Genomic DNA, 27,986 nt, shown 5'->3' with positions numbered 1-27,986 from the left:
CCCGATTTTTATTCTTGATTTTGAAACAGAATGGTTGAAAGCTTTGTTTGCGCAAAAATTTAAGTCTTTCGCTTTCGAGGCGCATAGTACCTTAATAATACATAGACTGTTAACACTGTGTGTTACCTGTCAGGGTGTGTTTCCCTTGCTTTCAATGTATTTGTTGGCCCTATGAGCTCCCTCCAGTATGATATCGCACTCTCCCTGGCTAACACTATTGCCACTATGGGACCACTGCTCATGTACGCAACAAGACTTGAATTGAATTGAATCAAACAATGTGATTGATCTCCACTCTGTGGAAAGTAATATTCTTTTTATAATTAAATAAGGATTTGCCCATGGCTTGTTAGAATATCAAACAGCTTTCAAAAACAACCCTGCAATGTATCAATCTACTTTAAAATGCATAGAAATTATCTGACTGTTGTTTTCATCCATCAAATATTTACACAATCATTTCTTCTTTGAAGATCCTGACCTTTTTGTATGAAATTTTTGCTTAATTTTCTTCTCGTGTACTGAGAAATAGCCCTTTACAGTATTTCTGTCTGCTACAGATATATTGAGTTTCCGTGAGTTTGCTGCCGAGCATTCATGTGCAAATATATCGTGGGTAGCAGTATTATTTTGACGGAAACATTTGGATCACATTAATAGCATAATAAGGGCGTTTCCTTTCATGGGGTACCCCAAAACGCCTTCACTCGGCCGGGTACTCGCCTCTGCTTCTTTGAGAGGGACAATGTTCCTGACGCTGTTACTCCACTTATCACTGTACTCATCTGTAGAGTTATGAAACGGTTATTTTTCATGTATCTTTCACACGTTAATCTCATGTTAAAGAAGAATTTCTGCATGTCGACAAACTCTAACTCGGGTATTACTTTGCATGCGAACTATGGATAACCAAAGTACTCTGCATGACAGTGAACTGACTAATCTCAAACATATTTCCAGCGACATTGAGTAACATATTGGCAGCTAAAACCGATTTCTCACAAATCTTTCAAATCAAAAATTCAAGTTAGGCAAGCATTTCTCAGATTACAAGTGACTGTATGTCGGGAAAAATCAATGATATGCTTAAATATAAGCTAAATCTGCAAAGCAAGTATATTTATTTGAATTTAGAGAGAAAAATGCGAAAATTTGGCTATTTTTGCAACTTTTTGACGGCTCCGGCGGACCTTTTCTCGTGGGTACCCCAAAACGCCCTCACTCGGCCGAGTACTCGCTTGTGCTTCCTTGAGAGGGACAACATTTTCTGACTCGAATACCTCACCTCACACCACTCATCCGTAGGAGTATTAAACGGTTTTAATCAGGTATCTGTCACAATGTCATGTAAATCTTAAGTTAAACAAAAGGATTTCTGCATGTCGGAAAACTCATACTCATCGCTTGCGATCTATGACTAACCAAAGTACTTCTCATGACAGTGCACTAACTATCAAATCGCTATCAAGTTTCCACTGACACTGAATAACATATTGGATGTTAGGACTGATCACTCACGAACCCTTCATATCTGAAGTTCAAGTTTAGCAAGCATGTCTCACGTTACAATTCAGTGATTGTATGTCAAGAAAAGTCAATTATATGCTTGAATATAAGCTACATTTGCAGAGGAAGTATATTTATTTGAATTTCGAGAGAAAATCGAGAAAATTCGGCTATTTTGCGAACTTTCTTCCGATGATGATTTGGTAATATCTTGGATGAGTAGAAGCAGCATTTCACATCTATACTAGGTTCTGTTACAATAGATAACCCAGTAACTAACCGATAACGTAGCAAACACTATAACGTAATAAACATTTGCCGATAACGTATCAAATCAACCAATAATATAGTAACGAACCGATAACGTAGTAATTTTTGCTAACCGATAACGTATCAACAATTTTACCGATATCTTATCAAATCAACTGATAACGAATTGGATCAAGTGATTCGTGGGAATAGATTCATGGGGGTAGAGCTATCTTCGTTCGATCGATCAATCCATTGATCAATCGATAGAGCGACCGATTGATTGATCGATGCATTGTTCTATCAATCGATCGATGTTTCTATCGATTGAATGATTGCATGAATCGATCGATTGATAGAACGATCTATATATATATATATATATATATATATATATATATATATATATATCATTAATAAATGGAGATCAACTGAATGTAAACATGCATGTATGTATGTATGTATGTATGTATGTATGTATGTATGTATGTATGTATGTATGTATGTATATATATATATATATATATATATATATATATATGTATGTATGTATGTACATATATATATATATATATATATATATATATATATATATATATATATATATATATATATATATATATCATTAATAAATGGAGACCAACTGAATGTAAACATGCATGCATGCATGCATGCATGTATGTATGTATGTATGTATGTATGTATGTATGTATGTATGTATGTATGTATGTATGTATGTATGTATGTATGTATGTTGTGCTTGTGAAAGAAGATAACTCGTCACCATAGTGTTCATATTTAAAGAGAAAATTGATCAGAGGTAGTCAAGAATGGTATTCAGGACAGAAAATAAAATGAACGTGACTTACAGGCACCTCATTCATTGAATATAGTGGATTGATAGCCAATTCATCTAGATACTGATCGATGACATAATCCAGCCTCGTCTCTATGTTTATGGCAGTATTATTGGTGGTAAAGCAAGTTTCTATAGGCTGTAGTGATATTATTATCGGCAAACCATCATTCAGTAAGTTTTTGAAAACCATTTGCCTACTTAAAATGCAATTTCTTTAAAAGTTCTTTTAGAAAAGTTATTCGTAATTTCATTACCACAGCTCGCGCAATGGACCACCAAGGCCGGTCACAAGTCGCTTACTGATATGCACCCGTCACTTTAGTAGAATAAGAATTTTCTCCATAGCTATGTGGTCGCCGCCATTGCAATCACAAACGCTTGTGAGTGCGTCATCAAACGTCAAGGACCTAGCTTGAACATGTTTTATTTCATCAATATTTGCAAGCGATGAAGTTTTAAAATTACTCATATTGAAGTTTCTAAATAAATTAAAAGTAATCAATATTTGCTTTTGGGTTAAATATAACATCGTTCGATAGCAAAAAGATTTTCAAAGTTCGCAACTCTACTTTATTTTTAGTGTTTTCAATCATAGACAATTATGGGCGTATGCCCTAGAACAGTTAACAGTGTGAATCAAGCTACATATAACATAAGATCAAGCAATTTACATAATAATTCATCCGTCTAGCACCGAACAAAGTGGCTGACAGATATACTTCTCTTACAGGAACACCGCTCTTTATTTCATCGATTGGATCTGAATGGTCCCGCTTTGTAAATTTTGCTAGGAATAGAAATAAGAAGGCAACCATCCAGCTGATTCGGATGCCGGAGATACCAAGTCGTCTTTTGTCTTACAGGTATTTACTATAAAGAGGGAAAAGGTTCCTGGGGATGTTATCAACCTTTTTCAGCATTAAGTAACGATAACAATAAAGTCTTAATAATTATTTGAAGAAAATATTTGAGTGATTAAAATTTAAAATTTCTAAGTGGTATTTCATTTTCCATCCTGTCAATAATGCAAAAGTACTTCAGTATTGTAATTTTTTTTTACCAATAAAACGGCATCAGCCTGCCTGATAATCTGTACGACACACAAATGTTCAATCCTGCATGTTTGCAGATTGTAGCTGTGAAGGACGATATTTATTTCATGTTAACTTTATTTTTGAAATAAAGTCTCTGGTCGTTGATGTTTGGGGAAATATACACATAAATGCTGAATGATTTTAATTTCATTTTTGTGATCTTTTCATTCAGGTGACCTTAATTTACTAAAATCAAGAAAGTGTTGTACATAAACTTGTCAAGAATAATTCACGGCAATGCATCAACGCCCTGTTATCATTCACAAAAAGTTAAAATCTTTGAAGCTGGTAATTGCTGCTATTAGTTCACCAAGTAAAGACTGCACTTCTTACATAAACATGGCCGCAATCAAACACTTTGACGTCTATCGTCGTTGTATGTTTTCTCCAAACATTTATAATAAACTATTGAGGCAATTGTTCTTCCAATTTCATATCGTCTGTGTCGTCCGTTTTTTGCCAAAATACAACGACATCCTGCAGCGCAGTCAGGTATTTAGACCTGAAATGTAAAATAATATTATTTGCTAAAATTTATTGACGACACTGTCAAGTAACAAATACAGACCAAAAAGATTCTGTGATATACAACGCAAATCATTTATACACTTAAAAGGCCACCGCAACTGACTAGATCTAGTAACCTTAAAAGCTAGACTCTTAAACGTTGAATAGATTATAAGTAAATACACTGCAAGATCCAAGTTGCAAACTTTAATACATCAACGAAACCTGAATGTACAAATTTTACACAACGTTTTAGTATAGGTAATTGTACGGGTTCGAGTGGGTTTACTATAGGTAAACGGACGAGTAGGAGGCGGTTTACGGAATTTAACGGTACAGTTTGCCTGTAAAACTCCGAGCCCGCAGGGCCGAGGAGTTTTATGGCAAACTGTACCGTTAAATTCCGTAAACCGCCGACTACGAGTTCGCTTACAGTGTTATACCACGACTTTGCCGAGTTTTAGAGCCTTGTTTGCACGCCGGATGTTTTTATTTGTAATTTTAGTGCAGTGCAAGTTGAAACTTTGGCAGGAAAACATTGACGCGTTTTGACACCTTGTTGAACGAAAGTATAAAAAATAACCATGATTGGATAAACAAGTTGACATGTGTTGCTACTGTAGTGTGATGACGTGTTGAGCACCTGGTTTGATTTGAATTGTATGAATTATGTTTGATTGATTGGTTGGTTGAATGAAGTGAAAAGGTGTTTGCAGATCGACGTTAGAGTCACGCTTTGCTCATTTGAGTCGAAAACTTTGAGCAGCATACACGCAATTGTCGAGTCGCTCTACGTATTTCGATATGGCGGATGAAGTACAAATGAAAGTTGTATCTGGTGCACTTCAACTACCAAAGCAAAGATGGAAAAGAAAAGTCCCCCTGTCACGCCAGTGCTAACGGCCACAATCGGAAGACCAAGCTACACAGCCACGTCAGAGAAAGGCGCAACAGAAACTGCAAGTACAAAAAAACTATGTCTAGATCCACAATGACTGTGGTACTGCGTGTGTGTTTGCCTGTAGCTAGATTTAACTTTGCCAAAGGCGACTGAAATCTCCACATTCAGTGTTTGACAACTGAATTTGAAGTCTTAAATTTCAGATTCGAATGATCGTGATAACAATAACCTTAACACAGAAGTGATATTTGCAATCAATACCGTTATTTCACGGTGACCTGTAATTGATTTTGAGATGTACAGTCGTGCAAAATTAATTCAGTCCGGTGATTCTTTTAAAGTGTCTTTACTCTGTACTTGATGGTGAAATAAATTTCTTCTAGTTAATGTCTCGCATTTGTTTTGTTTTTTACTCGTCGCCACGTGACTTTCTTTTGTTTAAAAAGTGTCCATTTTACAAGTTCTTTTGTTTAAAAGTGTCCGATTTACTAGTAAACCGGACAGTTTTTAACAAAAGAACTGTCCGATTTACTAGTAAATCGGACACTTTTAAACAAAAGAGCTTGTAAATCGGACACTTTTTAAACAAAAGAAAGCCAGGTGGTATATAATAAAATATTCGGTTATGGAAATTAGAGAGCATGGTTAGAACAATGGGCACGAGGCGGAGAGTGGTATAACAATTCTAAACCTCACGGCTTTAGCTGGCATGATGCGGCCTCGTGCGGTTTACAACTTGCCAGCTAAAGCCGTGAGGTTTAGAATTGTAAACACACGAGAACCTGTACAATTACCTACTTATACCATGAAAAAAGAGGAAATTTGAAAAATATCATGACCTAGTTGTGCGGTGCTATCAGAATGATCAATTTGCATTGCGCCTTAAAACACCTGGTGTCATTAGGGATTGAAATTCTGACACAATAGATAGTTTAATACAGCTTTCTCATTGGCTAACAAACTGACTGCACTGATCCAGGTGCACATCAATTGGCCACGTGGTATGATGCATGTGCATGTCACTGTGTATCGGCCACGCCACCAGTGTGGACGCATACTTTTATATCTCCGACACAATGTAATCAAGCGAAGTGGGACGGTTTTGCTCGCAGTTTGATAACGCTATACCACTGGATGACAGAGAGGATTTTACCTAACGGCAAACCACAGGGTACACGGGCTTGTTGTTTATTTGTGTCTGTTTGTTTGTGTGTATGTTTGTGTTTGTTTATTTGTTATTTTTAATAAAATAACAGCGAAAAGCTGTTTTGTTAATATTTGTCAATAAAGAGCAGTTATTTGTTTGTTTATTTATTTATTTGTTTGTTTGTTTGTTTGTTTGTTGATACGTATTTCCGATGGTTAGGGTTAGGGTTAGGCTTAAGTTAGGGTTAGGGTTAGAGTTAGGGTTAGGCTTAAGTTAGGGTTAGGGTTAGGGTTAGGCTTATTCACTCCCTCTATATATTGAGACAAGGGGAGCAACTGGGATTCCAACATCTGTATTTTCAAGTCAAGAAAAACACACCAAATAAATGCCGGACAATTGAAATATTGGGTTTGTGGTAGCATCATGTCCTGTACTTACCACACCTATCCTTTAATTCGATGGAACGGGCAAAAATCGGCGATATTTAGCATCTTTCTCCTTTGATTCGTACAGTTTGTACGGCAAAATGTAAGTGTCACACTTTGGCGGGTTAGTACGTCAGTGAAATTCAAATCTGACCAATCAGATAGCTTGTTAGCCCTGCCTTGGCCCGAACTGGAGACGTTACCGTGTGGGGCTCGAACCAGGATGATTTTACTTTGGCGCATTTTGCCATGTTCATTTTCCCTTTACGAATCGTCGACAACTTTGTATGCCGCAACATTCACTTTGGTCTTATGAGAAGAAGGTTCCACTAGAGTACTTCAACTATACATCTGTGCGAAACGCACTCATTTCCAATCAGTTCGTGAGATATACGAGCCTAAATGGAAAAAAAACATGAGCGTAAACCCGGAAGTAAACAAATACAGAGAGACCGTCGCCACGCCACGGTTGAATTTCCGCGGCTGGAAAAGTTGTTCTTGGTATTGGTTCAATTCTAATAGTTTTCTAGCTATCGAAAGTAAACTACGGGCAGTAACCTTCCAACTACGAACAATACTGTACTCGTCCGAGTATACTGTAAGCCCCCGGTTCGGCAACACTGAACGGTGGTAAAAACTGTGGAGGGGCTCGAGCATCCCATTTTTTTCTGCCACGGTCGCTTAACTTATGCTAATTTTATGCACGATTTTTTCAACTCCTCTGGATGTGTCTATCGCTTTCCAAATCAACTTTATCCAAAGGTATTGATTACACAATCTCTGAATACAGAAGTGACATTTTGGTAAAATTTCAGCGTCGAAAAAAACCCTAAACTTGAAACAAAGACGTCATGTACATGTATGCTGCTGATCTGAGTGTATGTGAACTGGCATGGCATGCATATTGCCTACACGGAAAGGCAACTCAATATTCCTGTATCAAACCGTATACATCTTGTGAAAACAACAACATAGCAGTGATTGTAATAGTCAGCAGGAAAAAAAGCTTCACAAATGAAAGGATAATTGCTTCAAACAAAAGCAACTGCATGTTCACATGAAAACAGACATCGTGGCCGTCAATGAAAATAAACCATGGCAGACGTGTGTGAGACTATTCTATTTAGGCGACGGGGTGAGCAGGGTCAAAGAACAAAGAAAGTACTGGAAAAACGTGTCATTTTCCTTACGTTGCTGTCAAGGGAACTCGAGTTTCCCATTGTTTTTACATCTTTTAATGGTTAAAGTATGATCCGTTGTCATGAACAGTATGATCCGTTGTCATGAACAGTGAATCAACGACTTTTTTAGTCATAGGCACGACTGCATCTTGCTGTGGTATAGTCGCTTGAGAACTGGCGTTCGCGTATACTGCTGTGAGTCTAACAAGCTGCCTGATTGGTCCGATTTGAATTTCTCTGACGTACTAACCCGCCAAAGTGTGACACTTACGTTTTGCCGTACAAACTGTACGAATCAAAGGAGGAAGATGCTAAATATCGCCGATTTTTGCCCTTTCCATCGAATTAAAGGATAGGTGTGGTAAGTACAGGACATGATGCTACCACAAACCCAATTTTTCAATTGTCCGGCATTTATTTGGTGTGTTTTTCTTGACTTGAAAATACAGATGTTGGAATCCCAGTTGCTCCCCTTGTCTCAATATATAGAGGGAGTGAATAAGCCTAACCCTAACCCTAACCCTAACTTAAGCCTAACCCTAACTCTAACCCTAACCCTAACTTAAGCCTAACCCTAACCCTAACCATCGGAAATACGTATCAACAAACAAACAAACAAACAAATAAATAAATAAATAAACAAACAAATAAACAAACTGCTCTTTATTGACAAATATTAACAAAACAGCTTTTCGCTGTTATTTTATTAAAAATAACAAATAAACAAACACAAACATACACACAAACAAACAGACACAAATAAACAACAAGCCCGTGTACCCTGTGGGCAAACATGAAAGTGAAAGATTTCCTGTTGCCATGAACAGTGCACAATTGACTGAAATACAAGGATCTCGCGTACTTCAAAATACACGCAAGCCTACCGGATCAGGCGTGTCAGTGTCGGATGCATGGGGACGTGCCCGAAGCGAGAAACTTAAAACAACTCCAGTTAAAAGCAGCGAAATATTCATTTGTGGATGTGTGGAATATCTGGATATCATACCGGCCATTTGGGCAGGTTAGTTTCAATTATTTTCTTACATTTTCCCGGCGTGACAGTTATCGTTATTGTTTCTTCCATCGTGTTTTTGAAAGGCCAGTTTAATGTAACATGATAATATTTGAAACGTTCGATGCAAGGTGTCTATCCCGCCCGCTGAGTGTTGTCCTTTGAACGGAGTTTCAAGTGTGGGATTCCATTACTTTCCGCTCAAATGTCATTCCTTTTCGACGGCAATATTTTTCAATTATTATTTTCATTAATTTCAGGTTGCTGAAGCAACTTCTTTGTATGAATAAGGGCTTCGATGAACAACTATTTAAAGAATGCACTGGTCATCGTCCTGATGAAGAATTTCGCAAGTACACTGCGTTTCAGCAATTTCCTGCAGAAAACCGTGTCTAACGCTTTACAATCCCCACAACTTGTGATAAAAGTTGATGTAAAAGTTGAAGAGTACCATTCTCCGTGCTGCTCGTCAGATACCACTACGTTTAATGACCTCGTACACAAGTTCATCTGGCCATATTTTCATTCAAAATCAACACGGTGATAAGTTGTCATTGAAATGTAATTTCGCTAGTTCATTAAAAGTTGCCATGTGTACAAACTGCCAGATGTTTGATTTTCGTTTGTATGTATATAGATAAGTAAACCTTTACGCGTACATTGATATGGAAAGTAGTAAACCTTACGTTTGTATTCATATGATAATGAAGTCTATTCATTAAACTGTAAGGTTTACTAATTTCCATATCAACGAACCGTAATGGTTTACTTATTTGCATAAGAACAATTGGTGTTACGATAATAAACGTACGGTGAGAACAATGTGTCACATGACCATGAGTGGTATAATACGATATAAACCAACACTTCTAACACATTAAGTTTTCAGATAGTGTTAATTTAGCTTCGCTACACTTCGCAACACTTGTTCTCATTTGCATACAACTTTGCACCTCGCTTATCGCAATAGATGTACGAATATTGGATAAAACCCGAGTACGAGGGCTCTTCTGGTATGTGAACTCCCATCCTGAGAAAACATTGTCTCATCAGCCATTGGCTTCGACATTTTATCATAGGGGAGGACTTTCTACCAGAAGAGCCAGAAAGTATGGGGTTTATCGGACTGAAAAAGTGTAACCCGAAACCGACATCTTTTTCGTATGGGTTGTTTTGCCTAGACTATCTCGTCCGTCAATGTAACATTTTTAACACATAAATAAAACTTTGATTTTTAAAGTTACCTACAAGTGCAATGGAACATGCCATAGAAGCCCAAGGGCATCTTGTTATGTGTTTGTGCCTAAGCATTTTGTTTAGTTTTTCATTAAACTTTGAATAAATATCTCAAAATTACATTGAGCGAAAGACCAGTTTTAGAGCATTGTTGTAATTTAGGCCCTTGCAGCAATGAAGTTAGGGGAGGCTGTAATTAACCGAAATCCGCTACATGCGCTCCGATCCACTGAAATAGATTCAAATTCATATCATGTATACATAGCAACATCTTCGACGCACTGTATCAATGTATTCCCGGAAAGAGAGAGAGAGAGCATGTGAAATACAGTACTTAACGTGATCAAGCACACAAAACAGTTATCATATTTATACGCAACTACGTACGATTTTTTTTCAAGGCATAAAAAACTTTAACTAAAGGAGCCTTCAGTAATTACAGGGGGATGGGCCGGGGGAATTTCGCGCACACCTGTACCGTAAAATGTGACCCTCCCCGATCCTCCTGTCTAAACTGTGACCCTCCCCTTGTCCGACATTCTAAAACTTGACCCCCCCCCCCCAATCACTGCGGTATTCTCCCCAGGAATAACTGAAACAGTATTAGCCAATTTACATAACAATTGGTTCAATTGTTATGTTAGGGACAAATTAAAGAGGGGAGGGCTGGTGTTTTTGGGGGGACAGTCACAATTTATCATGCGAGAATTTTTGAAGAGATATAGTATTTCATACATTTGAGGGAGGGTCACAATATTTTGTGCAACTATAAGAAGGCAAGATGTGGCTGATTTAGTGCGTCATCCAAAAATATCAAATCATAATACGTGGAGTCTATCAGGCAAATTATTGACAATATCCCCCCAACAAAACATACTATATCTGTATATTATATATGTTTGATAATGTATTTAAATGTACTTTGCTTGAATAGGGAAGTAAAATGTGCATTTGTATACAAGAAATTGATTTCTGAATTTTATTTAAACAGTTTGTTCACTATCCATGGTGTCTATGATGAAACTATGAATAGTTTTTCCAATACAAAAATAGGTAAATATTTACATTTGTGAACTCTTGATTATTGATATTAATGTTCTTGATTAGACTAGAGTGGTTACAAGTGTATGGTTGTGTAAGAAATTTGATTTTGGAATTTCACTGAAATGTCGATTCACTATGCATGGTGGTCTATAATGAAACTATGAATATTTTTTTCCTCTACAAAACTAGGTAAATCGGTGCATGTATGTGCGTTTGATTATTTATATTAATGTTTTTGATTGAACTAAAGTGGTTATAAGTCCATGTTTGTGCAAGAAATTTGATTTTGGAATTTCACTAAAATGTTGATTCACTATGCATGGCGGTCTATGATGAAACTATGAATATTTTTTTTCCAATACAAAACTAGGTAAATCTGTGCATTTATGTGTGCTTGATTATTTATATTAATGTTTTTGATTAAACTAGAGTGGTTATAAGTCTATGGTTGTGCAAGGAATTTTTATTTGGAATTTCACTCAAATGTTGATTTACTGTACATGGTAGTCTATGAGAGAACTATGCACAATTTTTTCCAATATAAAATTGACAATATCTTTGCATTTACGTACATTTGATAATTGATATATACTTTTCCACCTGTTGCATATGTTTTTGTCTCTTGTTTTTTATAAGTCTTAACTGTTCAAGGTGTTTAATGTAGGATATCACTGCATCTTCTTTGCTTGTGGAACTTGTGGATAATGTATGTATGTATGTATGTATGTATGTATGTATGTATGTATGTATGTATGTATGTATGTATGTATGTATGTATGTATGTATGTATGTATGTATGTATGGATGGATGCATGGATGGATGGATGGATGCATGCATGCATGCATGCATGCATGCATGGATGCATGGATGGATGCATGCATGGATGGATGCATGGATGGATGCATGCATGGATGGATGGATGCATGGATGGATGGATGGATGCATGCATGCATGCATGCATGCATGCATGGATGCATGCATGGATGCATGCATGCATGGATGCATGGATGCATGGATGCATGCATGGATGCATGGATGCATGCATGGATGCATGGATGGATGGATGCATGGATGCATGCATGCATGGATGGATGCATGGATGCATGCATGCATGGATGGATGCATGGATGCATGCATGGATGGATGGATGCATGCATGCATGCATGCATGCATGGATGCATGGATGGATGCATGCATGCATGCATGCATGCATGCATGGATGGATGCATGGATGGATGGATGGATGGATGGATGGATGGATGGATGGATGGATGGATGGATGCATGGATGCATGTATGCATGTATGGATGCATGTATGTATGTATGTATGTATGTATGTATGTATGTATGTATGTATGTATGTATGTATGTATGTATGTATGTATGTATGTATGTATGTATGTATTTTGTTGGTGATTTCCTATTCAGGAACAAATCACACGGACAATCAAAGTTTTAGCCATAAAATCAGCTTCTGTCAAAAGTGATCTTCCCCCCCCCCCAAGATAGGCTTATAAAAAGTGACCCTCCCCCTTGAACTGTTTTTCTAAAAAGTGACCCTCCCCCCCCCCACTTCCCCCGGCCCACCCACCCCCTGTAATTACTGAAGGCTCCCTAAGAAAAACTAAGCAATTCTGATGAAGTGAATTTCAATTATAGCTGTGGAGAATACTAAGAAAAGTCTGATGATGAATTTTAGCGCTTAGTGTTATGACATAGATCTTCAATTGACGACAGTGTCTTCTTCAACTTACCTGGAAATTGGCATTCTCCGTTCATTTACAAGATTCCGTCCAGCGCAATGTCTCCATGGTAACTGCTTCCACATTGAGCTTCGAAGATGAGCTTTGTGAAAGCAATTTTAGCAAAACGGTCAATCAATTTTACAAACATCACCTATAGGCTAAATTGTCAAATACTGGTATGTAAGCGTTGAAACCATTTAGAACAGTTGTCATGTAAATGTGCGCTGCTTGCTACGAACTTCAATGCAGGGAATAATCGACATAGTAAGGAGAACGGATTGATTTATCTACTTTAAGAAATGCAAGGGGCGGAATAATTACTGGCCAGCGTATAACTCACCAGGAAATACTTTATTAGTATATACAATACATATACAAAGTGTCACGGGAGACATTGTTATAAAAACTCACGATTTAATTCTTTGAGTGCTGTAATTGTTCCCACCAAAATTTTAATGAAACATTTTTACCAATTTTCATGAATTTTTCTTTATTTTTTTGATAATTTTGGACCAAATGGACATCACATTTCATTGGCTACAGTTTGTTATGAAAATTTTGACAAAAATCTGAAAAAAATTGACTGGAGCATATTTTCTAAAGGTGACAAAAGTTGATTTTGGCGCTCAAAGGGTTAATAGTGTTCCAGTGTCAGGGCAAAATTCTAAGCAGCATAATTTTGATACCTGAAAGTCGTCTGCTGACGAAAATGAAACACTGCCCTCTCTTAGCCAAATACGAAGTCGTGATGTCGTATCCTTTACTTTGGTATAAACTTTTAGTTTGTTTACGTGAGTGCCGTACATGTGGTACCAGAATGTGACACACGATTGGGTCGATGCGGGTATGACTTCACTCCAGAGCTGGGCTTTATCACCCACAGTCTGGTCCTCACTTTCAATGTAAATATACCAACCATTTCCTTCAGTAACACGCAAACAGAACGCAAATCGTCGATGAAATATTTAATGTCGAAAATCAAATATTTTATTAAGGCACCAAATACTTAATTGCCCTGACTTACAGTGTACATATGCTAAATAAAGAATTATATTATATCATGCTACCATGCGCCATTCTGATTGGACGAGAGCTCATTCCACCGATGCTAAAATACTGTTTTAGCACTGATAGCAGTGGTAAAACGGGCCCCTAAACCAGCATTTTCGAAAATTTCCCACTCGCTGCATTTGAACGTACCTATCTAAACCATAGACCCTCGCGAAAAACCGAAACGGTCCGCTTTGTTTCAAAGAAAGAATACCGAATTTTGATACACAGATAAAGTGTGGGTCTGTAACTCACCTCTTGGTGAAAATAAGTTGGGATCGATGATAAAATACATCTCTGAAGCAGCACATTTGAGTGTGATGTAAGTGAACGCATTGAGGCGACAGCGCACCGTGCACTTTTCTTGATATTGCGGGAATCGAGACGTGATATATCCTACCGCTCTTTAAAAATGAAGCTAGTATTCGTTCACACACTAATAAATTGACACTTCCTCACAGTAACAGTATGTCAGATATTCTTTGAGTCATTCCACGGTAAAGTGCAACCACTTTTGTGACAATAAGGTCAAAAATTAAATTTATTAATCTGAATCTAAAAGTTGAGTGGGTGGACAGTACTACAGGTGTGTCATCTAAAAATATTTTTTTTAAGATAAATAATTTCTTTGTTTAAGAAGGAGGGCAAATTGTCGCGGCAACAGTAACGCGTGTAACATGGACAGACATGACATTGTATTGTATTTGATCACATGTATCCCATTATCATCCCTGTGCCAAGTTTGAAAGAAACCCATTAGTCTACAAGAACTAGAAACACACTTCAGAAGATGTTTTAATCTTAATATTATCAGAAGAGGAGGATATCTGATGCAACGTTATGGCAACTGGCAACGTAAGTAACATATAGAGACACTGGATTGGCTTTATACACAAATTGTGTGTGTTCCATTCTGAATAAATGTACTTGATTGATTTATATATGTATATGTCATGACGAAGTTAAATACCTCAGAATTATGATGTGAATTGTTATAAATTGGCTCTGTGGATAACCATATAGACAACAGAGGGAAGACCCCTGTATTGTCTATGGGATAACGTATGTAACATTGGACAGACATCATCAGTTCTGTCCAATTCGTTCATAAACGATATGGGCATCTAAGGTGCATCAATAGTTGTAAAGAAAGCTTTCAGTAACTTTCTGATACAGATAGAATTGTCACACTAAAAAACAAATTAACATTATTCTATCCAGTATTTAATTAAACTACAATTACTTCCACGCGTGTAACACCGGTAACGCGTGTAACAAAGAGGACACACATCCTGCCATTCAGGTGCTCTCTGTAATGGTGGCCATCGGTTTATATTCAATTGCGCCATAAAACATGAACTTTAGGGCACCCTCAAATGACAAAATTTCAGCAATGTATACCAAAAGAATTTTTTTTAAATCTTGATTTTGGAAATGAGTTAACACGTGTAACATGTGGACACACGCCTTCCAGAAATATTTTTAACTGCAAGAGAACCCAAGCTTCAATAAAGACAGAATAAAGAATGTTACATAGTGGAAGATTTCATTGTTAGTCAAATGTATGAGTGGTTTGTTGCAGCTTACAGCCTTCACTATATTTATTGTTCTCATATTATCAATTCGCATAGAGTTGGACAGACATTGTTACACGCGTTAGCAATATTTTTGGGCATAATATTTGGCCCTTTCCCTAGTGCTTTTTTTCTAAGAATAAATTTAGTTCGTAATTGCTTATAATACATTACTACTTTGCATTTGAAATCAATTCAAATGGTATAAATATTGTAAATATCCCTTCCTAATGTTACAGGGGTACAAAATGTCACAAAATGGTGAGCAATAGAGGCCATATTTACAAAGATAAAAATCTATAATTTTTGTTGAGCTGGACATACAGCTTTAATATTATTTTTATATATGTTCATATGTAGTACTTACTAAAAATAATATCATTCTGTGTGAATGCTGTTATCATTGAAAAAGCTAGAGCTCCAAAATTGGGAATGTCAAATGTTGCGCTTTACTGTGGAAAGACTCCTTACGAAAGTTTAGGCTGTAACAGACCGGGTGTCCTAACGATGTTGACCAAGAAGTTCAAAATAACAATGGGACGACTCCTGGCGACTGCGACAAAATTTGACATCAAATGCCACGAACAATATCAGCGTCCAGCTCTCGCTGCATCGGGCAACACACACTGTACATCATCACAATTGCAGTCATCGTACGTCTGGATTATTTCAAAACTGCATGTTTTCTGGTACGTCCGAATTATCCATCAAAAATACATCCTGTAACTTCACTGTACCACCTCTGAATGTCGCGACGGTCGATGTATACCGTATACGCGTAAGCGGTACAGAATGAGACAAATCTATTTTTAGTATGCAAAAAAACCCAGGACTATTGTTCATATTTAAATTTACGAAAAAATTGTTACTTTTTATTTTGATTTGAACTCTTGACCTGTTTTCTGTGTCTGCAGCAGGTATTTTAATGATAGTCTTCGCTTTGCATGCGAAGAAAATGCAATGTTGATGAACGTATGCGTATTTATCGTACGATACTGTGTGCGTGTACGTAGTCCCAACATAAAAATGCTCGGTCTTGGGCGCAGAATTTCCGACGATCGATCTCTCACACGTCCATTTTCTGCATTTTGGGCTTAAAGTGATGAAAATACTCAAATAAGACAACAAAGACACACAAGTTGATATAATATAATAGCAATAACCCCCTTCGCAGTCGGGTATACACTCGATTTTGGTACAATTCGCTCCATATAGCACTCGCCTATCGGCTCGTGCTATATGTCGCGCATTGTACCAAAATCTCGTGTATACCCTCCTGCGGCGTGGGTTATTGCTTAATAAAGAAATACTATTCTATTTGATGAGGGGTAAATAAATGCGCTATAGTAATGCAGTAAAACAATCAGGGGTTTATGTTTGTGCAAGATGACATCTCACTGCATATGCACTTTTCCCTCCGCCGTACGTTGTTAAAGAACGTAGATCCCGGTATTTTGTGAAAAACCTTAATCATCTCTAGTAGGAGAATTTTATTAGCAAAGTTGAACAAATAGTTTCAGCAGAATATCCTGTGCGCAAAATGCATTAAAGGAGAATGCGTCTAGACCGTCAACTGAGTGGCCGATACAGAAAAAAATTCTAAACCGTGATGGCCATGAGAAATCATAGTTCAGCAGTCTGAAAGGTCAAGGAACTTTAAGTAGTACCAAATTGAACTGCACTTGAATATTTTGAATATTGATACCAATATTCACAGTTCGATGAAACTTCCCAGGTTACAAACGCAGGTGTATCACATTGTTGACTCAAGGAAACATCAAGATATTGAACGATGATCAAGTCACTGCGGCCAGGCCGAGATGAAGAGAGATGAAAATCCGGCTATGTCTCAAAAAGGAATCGTGAAGTCAACAATTTTATGAACAATAATCGAACTTGTGTATGCAGTGTACGACTGAGCATCGCAATCAGTCGACTTTGCATTCTCAAGGCATGCTATCGCAGTACAGATAAATTTTGCTTGCAGCGGTGATGGTAAAATCATGACGTATCATGTCATTGTTTGATGATGAGGAATAATATGACGAAGTATTAATTGCAGTATGAATTATGCCTTGTCGGCCCAGGGAAAAATAGAAAGAAATAAGAGAAAATATTGGTACAAGTATATGATTTCCGGTACAATATTAATGTGTAAAACAAAATAATTTGACACGCCCATTGCAGGACACAAGAATGAAGCGCCAGCATGCGATCGCTATGTTTTATCCTCAACATTTTACCTGTTCTTTTAGTTTGGTCGATGACAGGGCCATGTCCACCGTTGCTCTTAGCTTGTATAGGTTTCCAATCAAAATGGTCGGTTTTAGACTGAGTCCAGGAACACAGGGAGCCTGATTCAAAGTCGCAATCACACTGAGTTGATACTGGAATGTAGTCAAAGAAGAATGATAATTTGTTATCTACCTAATGTAGATACATGAATTTTCAGTAACTTTGACCGACCACCGTAACAGGTGGTGAGTGATAGAATGCATTTGGTGACTTAAAATAACGACGGTATTGATCGAGACTATTAAAGACATTATTATTTGGCAATAAAGTGAGTATCTCTGCTTTTAACTTATGAAAGGAATAGAGAATCTCATGCCATTCCACTCAAGATTTTAGGCCAGTCTGTTGCGGGAGATTTCAAAGCCGATCTATACCATAAACAGTCGATATCAAAATATAATACAGCACATAAATATATGTAGGCTACAAAACTGGCTTTTATGAGCCACTTTTCACTTATCCACGAAGACAGCATAAATTTGGTTTCTGTACATTTCATAGGTTGTTATTGTGTCTATTCGAAAATACCATATTAGTTGTAGCATACCATGTGGGGGCGCTGTAGGCCTACTCTGTGTATCAACAGGTGGGTAGGCAGACTGCGGTAATATATCGCACCAGCCAATGGTAAATGTTACATAATCGATCATTACAACACCGTCTCTGTCATTTCCCGTTACAACTTCTATAACTATCTGAGAGAGAGAGAGAGAGAGAGAGAGAGAGAGAGAGAGAGAGACTCTAGTAAAGTCAGAAGACTACCGAGACACTGATGCCCGTCGTGAAGCTCCCGCACCAAAAGACAGGCCAGAGATAATTTCTGATCCGTTCATCTACTTTTCTTCAGCTGACGTGATCAAAATCGACAATGCCTTATATAAACTAAGTTAAAGTAGATGTAAAAATATAAAATCATGTCCTTTGGAACAGTTAGAATGGCGTCGAATTCTTAAAACCTGGATGAATATCCCTCGTCATGGTCAGCAAATATGATAGTATTCAGTAAATAAATGCAATACAGTTGAAGTACGGTAGTTATACAGAAGCGTTACATTGCATTGAATCAAGTTCCATCATAGACCCTCGAGAAAAGCCTCGGGGTCTATGGTTCCATTGACTTTCAATCTTGGCACAATATTGAGTTATGTATAGAGATAACACAATTTGCAAAACTTCAGCATATTATATCATGCAAGGAACTAAATCTTTCAAAGCGATACTTCACAAAAAGGAAACAAGACAGAATGTCACCTACTTTATAGTCAACTTCGCTAACGACAGGTACGAACCCTCTCTGCCAATCGTTCGTTGAACTCCGAGTCAAACTCCAGTATGGCTGTTCAAATGGAAATGTTGATCCATAATCGACGTAGATAGTTATTGTTCCCGTTGAACCAACTGTGTAGTACCTGTAATGCAGTGAAATATTCAAGGAAAATTGCCAATCAATGTGGAAATTTAATCCTCAGTTGTAAAAGTCGAGATTGAAACTTGTACTCAACTTACACGGCACTATCTTTAACGGTCTACACGTGATCAAAAATGAAAGATTTCAACGTTCCATTAAAATGAAAATCAGGAGTCACAGTGAAAACTTTCTTAGCAGAGGAACAAATTACCCAATATTGACTGATGCTTAAATTTGAAATTCAAAGTAGATGCTAGCATGGCATCCCTTTGTTTTAACATTCGACAAGAGCAAACATAGAAAAAAAAGAAGTCTTTAACAACACATGTGTGACAGATAGTAGGCAAGAATATCACTACTGTAAAAGCATCATGGGTAATTTCTAAGTAAGAGGACACAATTGAATCTTTCAATGAAATAATTCTGCTGACATGACATTTCCAATAAAGAGACAAACTTCCTGACTGCTAAGGTGACGATTTAGCAACCGTACGTTCTGCCGAAAACATACTCTACAGTATTGTAGGCCCATTTGCTATAAAATAAATTTGAACTATTAACATTTTAATTTTAGGCAATTTTATTCTGATTGTGTTAAAAACTATATCGTGCACATTTTTTGTAATAGTCTTAATCGAACTGAGGACAGCAGATTACTTACCAGAACTGTAGACACCTGCCGTTGACATCTGTTGAGCTGAACTGTTGACTTATCAACCGTGATTTCCTGTCACTTCCGGTGGAAGACTGCAAAGCCAGATAAACAAAATAACCTACGCGAAAAAGAAGAAAAAAGACGTGCTAGGTAACGTGGAAATAAATGATGACAATTCAATTTGAATACTTTAGTAGACATTACTCAATGTAAACAGTACAGTAAATGAAAACAGTACATTACCATTTTCAGACGATAAAGTATGATCCTTTTTCGGTCCAACAGTTATATCGCCCGCCTTTTGTCTTGACCAGTCAAAGTCATTTCCAGCATCGTTTGTCCATGAACACATATCAAGGTCAAAATCACAAACACCAATTTCTTCACAAGAACCACTGACTATAGTGATGTCATCCAATGCAACGTCACCTTCGAACACGTTGATAGCTATGCCATGGTATACCTCAAATTCAATCTGGAAATAAATGACATACGACAATTTTAACCTGGCCAGACCAGATATGTCAAAGCGAGCGTTCAAGAAAAAAATAACTTCTAGTTCACAAATTACTAAATTTATTTCCTTTGAAATATTTAAAATTACTTTTTTATCTATATACACTTATGATAGAATGTGCCTCAGGGACAGATATGCCGACACTCTGGTTTTTACAAAACTTTTCCTAGTCTACTATTCTTGTAGATTCATTTTGAAGTTTGTGAAGTAATTGAAGATTTTATGGTTTTATTTTCGTGAATATTTAATTTTCCTTATAGAGTTAACATAGCATCAGCCGTTAATTTGAATTTCAAATGCCGCTAGTTTGTTTCTCAATACCAAATTTACACTTAAACCCTGATTTTGAATCTTGATCAAGAAAAGATAATGGTTTAACGTTTCCTTGAGGAAAGATTTGGCAACAATTGAGTATTTCAGTTTCCAGGTACGTACCACCGTAACCCACCGTGTAGGATTCCTTGGAGATGATGTTAGCTTGGCCAAGAATCCATCCATCTCCTTGGTCGAACCATCGTTTCCAGATAGTAGCTGAGGTTCCAGTTTTCCCGTCTACAACAGTTATCGTCAGGAACCCACAATGTTGTCCATACATGTAGTACCAGGATTTCAAACAGCTGTCGATTGTTGCGCTGATTTTTTCGGTAAACATGGTGGTTTTCCCGCCGTTGCCTAGGAGAACAGCGTTAACAAAGGCATAGTACCCTACAGATATAAGCAATTAGACGGTTAAAATGGTTAAACAGGCAATATAGTTATCACAATACACTCTGAGCGTTTATTTTCCAACTTGAACTCAAATATGTCACAAAAGGTATACAGTCACCTGTAATCTAAATATGCCCATATATGGTCAAAATATATTGGTATTCAAAATGCCCATGTGAGGGCGTTGTTTTTAAAAAGCGGTCACCCGCTTAAAATCTGTGATTGGTTAGATTTTCTCTTTCCATGGAAACTGTGGAAAAATTGGAACAGGTGAAAGTATACTTTTAACGCACGAAACTCTCGTGATACTTCAACTTTCTTGCTATGTCTGGATAAAAATGATTACATATGCACTGTTCGGCACATCTCACCTTGAATGTCCTTCCCACAAAAAGTATTCATCTGCTTGATAAAAGCTGCAAATTGCACGCCTTTATGTGCGAATTGAAGATGCAAAATGGTTGTACTTCTTTCATGCAATTTTCCTGATTGAAAAATTACTCTCAGTATCAAGCTGTTGAAACGAATATACAAACTAAAAAGTCACGTTTGGACTTCTTTGCTGACGGTAGACAATGTTTAACGTGAGTGCACATGGTTGTGTCCAACCTCTAGGTGTAGGATTTACATATTTTAAAATAATAAGATGTGTATAATCGACCAACATGTGTGACAGAATTGTTCTCTCCTGAATAACATTTATGGAATAACACATTAAGAACGAACTTATTGGTAACGAGTGACTTTCACGTTGTGGCTCACACAGGAACATTTGGAGATAAGAGGGATTAATTTGCTTCACTAAAAATAGTTATTTCTGTGCAGAATGTGTAACACTATAAGTGATATAGTACGCCGCCAAGTGTACTTTCAGAACAGCGCCCTCGGTGCCCGATTTATTACAATGCCTCAAGACTGAAAGTTTCGATCGTGTACAGATATTCCTCCAACTACGACTCTACACTGCAGTATGTGTTTAATAAGTCGTGGTTATGGTCGGACTACCCATACAAGACGAAAACTTTACTATACTCAGAAGGATCTGAAAGAAACCAATAAAATTCTTTTGCGCCGGATCACCGCCACAAATACACGTTTTCGCTGTCTTAGTAAGTGGCTTTGTCTAGGGCACAGACGCGACACATGAACCGGAAATAGATACGTTAGGGAGTCTGGATAGGCTGAAACCTCAGCCCCAGCAAACTAAGTAGTAGACCATCGATTGGCAGTGCGAGTCGATAAGTATATCATAAAAAAACTGTATATGTCGAACTGAAGCATCGAGGAATTCCCCTCACAGGCGATATTCTGATTGGATCCGATTTAACAGCCCATCATTCCAGGTACGAATTATGCAGCCTGATTCGTTATTTAAAAATCGAGGCATTCTAACGTTTGCATCTGACAGTTTTGATTTTACCTTGATTGTTAGATTTGGTGTGATCAGTAGATGGACCTGTATTCGGCGTTGGTGTACTACCCTGATTCCGAACCCACTTCACTGGGTTGCCCTCTTTGTTTGACAGACCACACATGCCGGTCTCAAAGTCACAGCTATATCCATCTCCACTTTCTGTAAAAATACAAAAGAAACGACAAACGATGATAAAGAACTTACTAAGACGAGAGAAATTTTGATTTAACTACGCTATAACCTTCTAAGCTTGCTAAAGTGGGGATAAGAATGACAATTATATATCCACGCCGATATCTCTCCATCCTTGTGAAGTTTCAAGTAAGATATTATCCATGATATTTTACGGTAAACGTCGAGATATGCACGATAAACGTCATCAGTTTTGGAGTATTCCCAAACTACATTTGCAATGTGACAGTAAACAAAGTAAATCAAAATGGCTGCCAATCTCCGCTTACGATGTGATCTTGCCAGAATAAATCGAAGTAAAACTTAAGTTGCCCACGCGGTAATAGTCGAAATAAGTAACATTAAATGGGAGAATGGGTTTCAATAACAAAGTGTGTCATTAGAAAAACTCGTCATGGAAAAGAAAATTTGTGTGAGTATAGGATAAAATTTCATGAAAAGAGATATGAATAAAAAGTGACATATGTTGAATAGTGTCACAAGATTAAATGTAACATTAGTTTTCATAAATGGTCTGAGCAAAATTCACCAGGAAAGTATTTTGTTGCTGAAGTACTACGGAAATACTTCTGAAATATGGGAAAAATATTTTTGTATATGGTTTTGGTTGTATGTCATTATTATGCTTTATGTTTTTATTTCAGTAAATGCATTAACAGAGATTCAGTTGTATACAATAACTTTATTTCACTTTATTTGTGTTTGTGAATGTGTTCTTTGATTTGCATTAATCTTCACGTAATAGTAATCCTCCCAGTGGAAATCTGTGAAGAGAAAAAAATGAGGTGCAATGATATTAGTACAGTGCATTCTGAGTGTTAATCAAAGTAAGAAAATGTGTTCATTAACGTTTGCTTTTATTGTACAATGCAAATGCGTTATGCTTACAATTATGCTAATAATCTTTTAGGTATTTCATACATTTCCACTTGGATACATGACCTACTTAAAAAAAGAATCAATATACATAAATGTGACCTAATTATGATGTCACAATGAAACTGGAGGTATGACTTAATATAGTGTAGATAGAAACAATACATAGTAAAACCAGAACACATTCAGCTGACTCATATTTTATCTGTTGAAACATAGTGTCAATGACACTTGACTTATTCAATGTGGCAGGCACAGTGAGTACTACCCGTGGGAACATGCATACCAAGTTTCAGAGCAATCCGAAGAGCGATTTCAGAGACAATGATTTTTGACCCAAAAAGGGAAAAATGCCCAAAAATACAACTATCAAAATTTCACCAGAATTTGAACAAATTTAAAAAGTCACCATAAATAACCTGCATACCAAGTTCAACCAAATCCAGAGTGTGGTTACAGAGTTTTAGCAATTTGCTGCATTTTCGTTTTATCACCTCAAATTGCATATTTTTGACATTCTCATGGTCATTTAAACAAACGGACATATCCATCCCTGGGTGCACCTGTAAACCAAATACTAAGATGCTAGGTGTTGCAGTTTTGGAGTTTTGGATGTACACGGAAACAATTCATCATATACCGCAGTAACATACATACATATATACACACATACATACATACATTCATACATACATTCATACATATGTACACACATACAGATGCTGTTGCACTACCATATAAGCTCTCTTTGGTATAAATACATATACCAAATGTGAGCTAAAAAATAAGGAATGTCATTAAATATACAAATTAGTATATTACAACAATATCACACACATTAATGAACCTTTCAAATGTATACACATAGTACATTTAAATATGTTCAATCAGTATTATAGGTTGGTTAAAATCTGTGAGTTCATATTGATATATGGACTTATTACAGAATTTTTTAAATGTGCTAATAATTAGAATTTCAGAGTTATCAAACTTTCATAGTAACAAAACCTAAATATGATCTGTGTATCTGAGTGGGCTGGTTCAATTATGCATATTGAGAACTGATATATCGCATGATTACAAATGTTCATGACATGCAAATGACCAAATGTTCAGCACATCTAGAGCTATGTATGACCACCATACATCAGGAGACTGATGAAATCTAGAGCAATTAATTTTGATGAAATGTCCTTGTATATTATTCATTGAATATGTGAATTTATGATCTGTAACTCAGTCACCAATTTTTCAATATAAATAAAACAAATCTAAGTGCTTCATATTTATATCAAATTTGGTATCACAATTCCTAAGATATCACCCACTGCACAAATTTATTCATTATAAAAAGCAGTCTAATGCTACCAAAATGTCATCAAATCATTTGACATGCTGTCTACCAAGCGGTATGTCATCTTGATTACAACGTTTCAAGATACAACTGGGAAAAATCATGCTTCACACAGACGGAATTACACATAGATACTGTACAAGTGGACAATATACTGGATACTGCATTGGCCAACATCCAACAATATCCCACAAAATGTGTGGTAAAATAAATGTGGCTGCTTGACATGAATAGATTCTCTTAGATGTATCTTGAAAATCACTTTGTAAAAAAATTTGTCATCAGAATAACAATTGTTCATATCTAACATTTATGATAACTTTTCAATAAAACTGACAACAAAGAAACTAGACATGAAAGCAAAAAATCAAAAGAGCTACAGTAAGTATAGCTTTCATTATCCCTGCATTATCAAACATCAAATACTGAATTACCTGAATCAATATATACAGTCCAGAGGATACTGAAATTTCACCAACATTTTAATTTATGCTATGAACGCTTAATTTACACGAAACCGTTTGCAAAATCGTTCCCCGTAGGCATCCGGCCCGACAACAAACTATAAACGTTCTGGGTGATTCCGTAGTTTACATAACATTAACTTGAATTAATGATACATGCATAATGAATTTGAAAAGCTGTACAATTTGCTAAGCTCTGTGATTTGGCCGTAGAGACAATCGGAGATTGGCCTACCGCTTAGCTTCCTGCAGACAAGGCTTCGACCTCCAGCACGGCGAGGGAGTCGAGTCGAGAACCGTCAATTTGCACCAAAATAATGTGATCGATCAAACATGAAATGGACTTAAGAAAATTCATGATCATTGGTTCTGACAAACGGACACACGGCAGTGTTTGATTTTTATTTTCTGACTGTCAACAACCTGATCTCTTCAAAAGAATACACGGGGAACGATTTTGCTGTGGGCCCCTCAGTTCAAGTAGTTGCGTCGCGCCGGAGTGACACCGTGGACGTCAAAAAAATGTTTTTTCACTTTCATGCTCCAAAGATAGCGGTTCAGCAGAATGGTCGTTAGGTTATATGAAATGAATGATAGCTCATAAATGTATCATGTCCACGTGTGTATGTTTTCAAAACAACCAACTCCAAACATACTGCACAGTGCAGCAGTTGTGCCACAAACGTATCATGAGCGGTTTTAGTCGCGGGAATAATAATACCTTAAAAAGTCAAAATGAGTCATTGAATATGGAACTTTGTGAATATACTGACTTTAACAATAGACATGGTGAGCCCAACTGTACAAGTGCACAGTACTTTGTAGGGAGGTTAATGCAGATTAGAATAGAATATGATGATGGTGTATTTGGATGCGTGCACGCGTTGAACTTGAGTAGAAGAAATTGCACTGCTAAAATACAGTACTGCCAAGAGGAATAAATATCGCCGAATTTGTTTGTGTAACTGACGTTATCCCCACGGCCGGGCCACGGGGAATATGAACAGATGAAGGCAGTTGGTTCCATTAAACTTTAAAGCCATTTCGTCGATCATGGATGTAAAGAAGATACACCGCGTAGAAAATTATTTTATCCATGCATACATCGTGAAAAAGCATGAAGTATTGATAGAACGAACTTAAATTGCTGTATTGATTCCGATTACTGCATGATTATGATTACTTGTACACAACGATTGGATACTGAGTAGGTGTCATGAGTTTACGAACCATTACCACTGCCAGACAAAGGTGTCGGACAAGGGCACAGCCATATTTGTTTACCGTAAACATTGAAGGTTTAGGTCATGTGATCGCATGATGTAATCCGTTCAGATCAGTTGATGCATGTACACGGTACAGTAACCGGTTCAAGAACTAGTAATTCTATGACACGAATCTACGTGTTTTCCTGTTCCTCAAAAGATATTAGCAAACGGTTTCGTGTAAATTAAGCGTTCATAGCATAAATTAAAATGTTGGTGAAATTTCAGTATCCTCAGGTAAGACTTATATATTGATTCAGGTAATTCAGTATTTAATGTTTCATAATGCAGGGATAATGAAAGCTATACTTACTGTAGCTCTTTTGATTTTTTGCTTTCATGTCAAGTTTCTTTGTTGTCAGTTTTATTGAAAAGTTATCATAAATGTTAGATGTGAACAATTGTTATTGTGATGACAAATTTTTTTACAAAGTGATTTTTAAGATACATCTAAGAGAATCTGTTCATGTCAAGCAGCAACATTTATTTTACCACACAGTTTGTGGGATATTGTTGGATGTTGGCCAATGCAGTATCCAGTATTGTCCATTTGTACAGTATCTATGTGTAATTCGGTCTGTGTGAAGCATAATTTTTCCCAATTGTATCTTATAACTTTGTAATCAAGATGACATACCGCTTGGTAGACAGCATGTCAAATGATCTGATGACATTTTGGTAGCAGTAGACTGGTTTTTATAATGAATAAATTTGTGCAGTGGGTGATATCTTAGGAATTGTGATACCAAATTTGATATAAATATGAAGCACTTAGATTTGTTTTATTTATATTGAAAAAATTGGTAACTGAGTTACAGATCATAAATTCACATATTCAATGAATAATACACAAGGACATTTTATCAAAATTAATTGCTCTAGATTTCATCAGTCTCCTGATGTATGGTAGTCATACATAGCTCTAGATGTGCTGAACATTTGGTCATTTGCATGTCATGAACATTTGTAATCATGCCATATATCAGTATTCAATATGCATAATTGAACCAGTCCACTCAGATTCACAGATCATATTTAGGTTTTGTTACTATGAAAGTTTGATAACTCTGAAATTCTAATTATTAGAACATTTAAAAATATTCTGTAATAAGTCCATATATCAATATGAACTCACAGATTTTAACCAACCTATAATACTGATTGAACATTTTTAAATGTACTATGTGTATACATTTGAAAGGTTCATGAATGTGTGTGATATTGTAATAGTATACTAATTTGCATATTTAATGACATTCCTTATTTTTTAGCTCACATTTGGTATATGTACTATTTATACGAAAGAG

At 36.7% G+C, this 27,986-nt stretch overlaps 1 protein-coding gene across 1 annotated transcript; it reads right to left on the bottom strand.

Annotated features, from left to right (window-relative positions):
* Positions 1 to 122: 122 nt before the first annotated feature.
* Positions 123 to 27,353, bottom strand: LOC139123361 (MAM and LDL-receptor class A domain-containing protein 1-like). Its single transcript, XM_070689512.1, has 10 exons — positions 27,317 to 27,353; positions 22,535 to 22,687; positions 20,855 to 21,111; positions 20,133 to 20,364; positions 19,896 to 20,007; positions 19,082 to 19,235; positions 18,374 to 18,425; positions 17,775 to 17,918; positions 692 to 785; positions 123 to 255 (listed from the first exon to the last, which is right to left on the bottom strand). The coding sequence occupies exons 1-10, from the start codon at positions 27,351 to 27,353 to the stop codon at positions 123 to 125; spliced, it is 1,368 nt and encodes a 455-aa protein (XP_070545613.1).
* Between the last annotated feature and the right edge of the window lie 633 nt (positions 27,354 to 27,986).

The sequence above is a fragment of the Ptychodera flava genome, chromosome 22 (genome assembly GCF_041260155.1).
Source record: "Ptychodera flava strain L36383 chromosome 22, AS_Pfla_20210202, whole genome shotgun sequence".
Taxonomy (NCBI): domain Eukaryota; kingdom Metazoa; phylum Hemichordata; class Enteropneusta; family Ptychoderidae; genus Ptychodera; species Ptychodera flava.
This window is presented reverse-complemented; position numbering and strand designations above follow the sequence as displayed.

Excerpts from the sequence above, each read along its gene's own strand:
- LOC139123361 (XM_070689512.1), bottom strand. The coding sequence starts at position 27,353 with ATGTCATCAGATCATTTGACATGCTGTCTACCAAGCG. Across the intron at positions 19,236-19,895 it reads GGCAGGTGTCTACAGTTCTG|GTACTACACAGTTGGTTCAA; the intron begins GTAAGTAATCTG and ends ACTGCATTACAG. Across the intron at positions 256-691 it reads CCGAGTGAAGGCGTTTTGGG|TCTTGTTGCGTACATGAGCA; the intron begins GTACCCCATGAA and ends ATTCAATTCAAG.